General features: G+C 54.2%; 1 protein-coding gene across 2 annotated transcripts in view; it reads left to right on the top strand.

Annotated features, from left to right (window-relative positions):
- The first annotated feature begins 294 nt into the window (after positions 1–294).
- SLC24A4 (solute carrier family 24 member 4) overlaps positions 295–6,000 on the top strand; it is a 176,624-nt gene continuing 170,918 nt past the window's right edge. The window contains exons 1-2 of one of the 2 annotated variants that reach the window (XM_032180014.3): positions 295–995; positions 2,872–2,982. In XM_032180014.3, coding sequence (XP_032035905.1) covers positions 866–995; positions 2,872–2,982 — 241 coding nt within the window. In that variant the 5' untranslated portion in view covers positions 295–865. The remainder of the gene's footprint in view (positions 996–2,871; positions 2,983–6,000) is intronic. The other variant, XM_032180015.2, reaches the window with a different exon arrangement.

Below are 6,000 nucleotides of genomic sequence, written 5' to 3'. Positions count from 1 at the left end.
TATGGAAGAAAGGAGAGAAAATGGGAGAAGAAAGGGGATTATACTGGTCAGTAGTTGGACCTCACGGGGGAAGAGAAGAGTGCACGGGGGAGTGCGCCCTACGGGAGGAGTACACGTGCTGGGAAGGGCGGGGGGTGAGAGGCGGGCAGGAGGGGAGGAGTAGGGAGGCGAGAGCAGCGGGCGGGAGGCGCCACGGCCTCGCAGACGCAGGCGCCCGCAGCCGAGAAGCCAGAGAGAAAGTTCCGGCGAGAGCTCGCCCCTGGGAGGGCCGACGTCGAGCCTGCTCGCCGCGAGGGTCTCAGGTCCCGCGCGTCCAGTCAGCCTTCCCGCTGCGCGCACTCGGCCGCCCGGGCTCGGCTCGCCGGGAGCAGGGGAGCATCGCCGGCTGGCAGCCGGGGCGGCCACCGCCAAACTTGGAGGAGGAGGATGCTGCGAGTGGGCGCGGCGGCGCGGGGCGCGGGGGCGCACTGAGTGCTCTCACGGCGCTGCTGCCAGACCTGTGGCCGGGCAAGCCGGCCGAAGCGGAGCGGGCAGGTAGCGGCTCTAGCGCCCGGACTGCGCCAGCCCTGCGAGCCCGGGCCGCCAGCGCCACCGTGCCGGCGTCGCCTCCTCGCCACGGAGCCATGGTGCGCGGAGCGCGCACGCCGCGCGCGGGACTCTGAGCTCCGGCCGCGTCGCGCGTCCCCACCTTCCCAAGGGGCTCCCACGCTGAACTCGCCCTCGGGCCATGAGGCTTTGGCCCGGAGCTCCTCGCCTCTGAGCCGCGCACCGCCTACTTCAGCCCCAGCGCCGCTCGGTCACTGATTGCACTCTGGCCGCGGAAGCTCCCCATCCTCTCCCAGGGACGGCACCCAGGCGCTCCGGGATGGCGCTCCGCAGGACCCTCCGGCCGCTCAAAGTTCGCAGGAGGCGAGAGATGCTGCCGCAGCAAGTCGGCTTCGTGTGCGCGGTGCTGGCCCTGGTGTGCTGTGCGTCCGGCCTCTTCGGCAGCTTGGGTGGGTGCTGGTACGGGTACCCTCTTCCTGGGGAGTTGGGGGCTTTGGCTGGGGAGTCTCGGGGCGGCTCCGAGATGTTTCCCCCTCCTTCCTCGTCAGGTTGGTCCCAAGGGTTCATCCAGTCCCCTCCCCGCCGGGCAGGTAGAGCGCGCCCAGAAGGGCTGATGGACGCTCTGGGCTGTGGCGCGGGTTCCCCTGAGCTACGCGCGGCCCCTGGGGGGCTCAGGACGCGGCTGCAGGTGTGTGTTACTAAGACGAAAGCAAGAACCGCTTCCGTCCCGGGAGTGCGCCTGCAGGCAGGCAGCATTCTTTTGGTCTGGGGTGGACGAAACTGAGTGGCCCGCTTTCCTATTCTGCAGAGCCGCAGGAACTGCCACTGCGTCTCGCCCCTGCCCTGGTTCAAAGGGGTCCCCTGGGTGCCCTGAGGTGTTCTTCCCAAACCCTAAAGGCGTTGGGGCAGTCTGCCGCGGGGGGTTGCTGCCATGTTTCAGCATCGCGTCTCTCAACTACCCTTAACTCCCACGGAGGGAGAAGGCGGGTGTGTGGAGCCTCGACCCATGCCCCCTCCTCCAAGAAGAGGGATTTGGGAGTAGCTTAGGCTATGCAAATTTCAGGTGGAGCGGGAAGAGAGAAGGAACTAACCAAAGAAATCTGTTTAGGGGGATGTGACCCCATGTGTAACCTTCAGGAGACATTCACTTCCCTAATTCAGGAGACATTCACTTCCCTAATCGTCTCATTTTGAGTTGGATGCTGTGAACCTTTTAGTTTCATTTTTTTTTAAAACGTAAAAAGACAAAAGAAATGCTGGTGATTTAAACACCAAGACATGGAGGTGAAGCGGGTGGTACCTTCTTGAGCAGTTAGAAAGGCCATCAACATCCAGAGACCATTTAGAGAGGTGTACACTGATAGGTAAAAATCAAGTGGAACTTGATTAAAGTTTTCAAAATAACTGCCTTTCAAAACCTAAATTTTGTGATTTGAGGATGCAGGGTTAAAAAGTGGCTCTTTCCAATGAGACCCAGGAAGGTTATTTTGAATATCTTAGTACCTGGTGCTTTGCAATTGGGCAAGTCAGTGTTTGGTTTTTTTCCCCCTCAATTGCACACCAGAAATAACAACATACCTAGAGGCTCTTAGTTGTCAGCATTATAGAAGAGGTATTATTACCCAGCTGAAGCAGTGTGCATCAGGAGAGGTAAATGAATACTCTGAAGGTCTTAAAGTGAGAATCATTTTTATTTGCTGGATCAGGAATTGTCTTTAGGAGTTTAAGTGTGTTTGGTTGCGGGCATCCACAAATTCTCTCTTGCCCCGTATGGCCCCTGGACCAGCAGAATCAGCACCACCTGGGAGCTTGTTAGTGCAGAATCCCAGGTCCCACCCCAGACCTGCTGAATCAGAATCTGAAGTCTAACAAGATCCCCAGGTGATCTGTGTGCACATTCAAGTGTGAGGAGCACTGAGCGAGACCGTATCAGCCAAGCCCACCTTCCTGCTGACTTGCTATTCATTCGTAGTTCCTCCAGGGCAGGGGCCCTCTGAGAGTGTCTTTTACTGGAAGAACACTTAAAAGGTCACCTATCTAAACCGTTTGTTGCACCTATGAGGTGCTGAGACCACCTCAGTCTTGGCCAAGTTCAGGTCACATGCTGACCCATCTGGGACTAGAAACAGTGAACTAGATCCAGGAAACAGGCCATTGTATGTAAGCAGGTGATATTATACTTCCAATCATCCTATCAGCCCCTAAAGATGGCTCCGAATAGGCAAACAGGGCTGTTGCTGACATAGATACACAAATGTAAGGTCATTTTGGAAACGCAGCCGTCACACTGACCTAATGGTATCTGTGACTTATTTTCCAATCCAGGGCACAAAACAGCTTCTGCTAGCAAACGTGTCCTGCCAGACACGTGGAGAAATAGAAAGTTGATGGCCCCAGTGAATGGGACACAGACAGCCAAGAACTGCACAGATCCTGGTAAGAAATCGATTCTTCTCCACCCAGTCTACTAAGACGTTTGGCCTGACCCGGAGATGGTGCTTATGTGGGTGGTTACAGCCAGAGCTGAGAAAGGCAGTTTATGGACCTGAGTGGGAAAGGGTGGCCATGAGGTGTTGAAAGGTAACAAAGACATTCGTCAATGGTGCTGCTAAGCAACTCAAGTGCTTTCTTTATCCAGCAACTGAAAAGGTCACATTCAAGAGTTTAAAAATGTTACTTTTTGTTCTCACAATGTTCCTGAAGGCTAAGTATTTTCCCTGCTCTCTTGATTTTGTTTGCGGCTTGAGATGTCTTTGTTTTCTTTCCCTTTTGCTCACTGTATCCACTACTGGAGCTCTCGCAGTGGCAGATCCAGCTGCTGTGGCAATGGTGCTTTGAGATGGCCCGCCAGGGTCTTAGCATGCCCGGGCAGCTGCAGGGGTGGGACGCTCTGGGGTGCTGCAGCTATTTCTCTCAAATGGGAGTCCACAGGGTGTCATTCAGCCTTGGAGACTGATTCTGCTTGCCCCGTTTTGATGTTCTTCTTCAGATTTTTTTGGGGGGTCTGAGGCAGTAGATACCCAGAGGTGACATCTTGTCTGTTCTCCTGCCACAGACAGGCTTTGCTTAAATGAGTGAAGAAGATTCTCAGGAGAAGACAGCGTATTGGCAGAGAGCAGAACTCACAGCCACTGCCCAGACCGCAGGCTGGGCACTTCTATGCTTGAGCTCTGGCTCCAACCCTTAAGGGCTTTGTGAGGAGGATCTAGGGGGATGATACATTCACAAGCCCCTAGGGAACTGTGAGGTTTTAATATAGATGGCTTTGCCACTGAGTTGCTGGGCAGATCACATCATCTTTTTGGATCTCTGTTTTCTCACCTGTAAATGGGCAGAATGGTTGCCTGTTGTAGGGTTGTTGGGAGAAACTGGGAAGGCTGTGTTGGGGACTGGGTATAAAAGGAGACGGAGCTCCAGGGCAAAGGAGCAGGGTTGGATGGCAGTCCCCATGTGTTTAATTGTCATACTCTGTGAGGCAAGTCTCATCCCCATTTTACAGGTCAGGAAAGATCTAGGGAGAAGGCACAAGTTGCTCAAAGTCACAGAACTCGTAAGTGGTGAAGCTGGTTTGAGAACCTCGGCCTGTGAAACGAAAACCTTCGGTTGGTTCCCTGTGCTTAGGAAGGGGCGACCTCTGTCAAAGTTTTCATACTGTTTTTTATGCCATCAGCTTCCCTGCCTTCAGATGCCTTCTGAGAAGTCCACTGGGAGGGACGTGGTGGTGGACAAGCTCAGGCTTGCAGAGAAGTGCTGGGATTCGCTTGTCACCTGGGTGGTTCCTCCTGTCCTGGTGGCCCAGCAGGCAGGGGTGCTCGTCCTGTCATTCCCTCCCCCACGGTGTCTCCTCTCGTCAGCCAGGCTGGTGGACGTGTGGGCCGACTGACATATGGCAAGGATCATTGGCTCCACACTGAAAAACACGCGTGAGGCCAAGGATGGTTAATGCTGGGGGCCGTTCCCACCCACTGCAGGGACCAGAAATGCTGGAATTTGCACCATCCCCGTGGGAACACTTTGCTACTCTGGATAAAGAATCAGGGTTCAGGAATGTTTGGGTGGTTTCAAGCTTTCTGATGCCCTCATCTTGGGCTGGCCATGCCCTCCTCCGTGACTTCTGTCGTACATAGCCTGAGGATGTTGGTTTAGACAGGGATCCCTTTCTTATGATAGAGTTCTCCTTTGCCCCACTGTGAGCTCTGTGTCTGTCTTCAGCTGTCTGATTAAAAATCACTCAATTAACATATAAAGCGTCTGTTCTATTCAACAGGAAGGCCTTACCTTGTCCCTTTTGTGGAAAGGGAAGTGGAGGGAACTTGATAATATCTTTAAAAATAGTTAACTTTTGCATTATGCTTTGTATTGACTGTTTCCAGAATACAGCCTGGCCCACAGAAAGGACTCCATAGATATGGGTTGAATGATGGAAGGAAAGTGCATTTTGATCCTTACCACGTTTTTGCCAAGACAAGATACACGAAGTTTAGAAGTTTGGTGGCTTCCTAAGATCTCTTGGGCAGCTGGAACATACTGGGGTCACCTGGATCCAGGTGCCAGGCCTCTCCCTTGTACTGCACAGCCCCTGGCTCTCCTCTCAGGCCAGGTGGGGGCTGTGGCCGGCCTTCCCTTCCAGCATCTTCCTCTCTGGCCTTTGAGAATCTCTGCCCCCTTTTCATTTCACAAGTCTGTGTAGCAAGCACCTCCTCGTGTGCGTCCACCTCTGTTGTGGACATGTAGTGGGGAGTATAAGATGCAAGCCCCTGTCATTGAGTAGCTTATACTAGAGTGGAGAGGACAAGATCTCAACACAGGGAAAGCTAGGTGACATTGAGGGACTCCAGAGGCTCCCCAGTGAGCAGCCCTGCAGGAGGCATTGCAGGTACACAGAGGAGGATGCGCTGGCCCTGTGTCCTTCTGTGTAGCCTGGGGGACTAGATGAGGCAAGGCCATTTAGAGTTGCCATGACAGAACTGGGTTTAGCAGAAATAGAAATTTAGTGGCTCAGTAACTGGCAGTGTGAGATCAAAGGTTACGAGGTGTCCATGGCTGTGTTTCTCCATCTCTGGGCTCACTTATCTTCTAGCACAGGAAGGTGGTTACCACCGGCCCAACGTTGTGTCCTCCCAGACTCAAATATGCTGAGGCTGAGCAGCTTCTGCAGAAGCCAGGAAGTTCTGTTGGGTTGGGTTGGCTTGGGCCGCATGACCACCCCTGCAGATTGATCTGGCCGAGGGAGTGCTGGGCCCAGGACTGGCTTAGACCTCGGTCATAGGTTCCGCCTCTGGAAGGAGGGGACTGAAGCTGCCACACCCACCACCAGAACTCTACCTGGGAGTCGGTGAGGTTGGGCACCTGGAGAGCAAACACTCAATTCTTACACCTCTTCACCCTGGGCTCCCATCCTGGGGCTTGCTGTGATAAGGAAGGCTGGATTAGAGCTTCAAGTGAGAGTTTCAG

The sequence above is a fragment of the Hylobates moloch genome, unplaced genomic scaffold (assembly GCF_009828535.3).
Source record: "Hylobates moloch isolate HMO894 unplaced genomic scaffold, HMol_V3 SCAFFOLD_16, whole genome shotgun sequence".
NCBI lineage: Eukaryota > Metazoa > Chordata > Mammalia > Primates > Hylobatidae > Hylobates > Hylobates moloch.
This window is presented reverse-complemented; position numbering and strand designations above follow the sequence as displayed.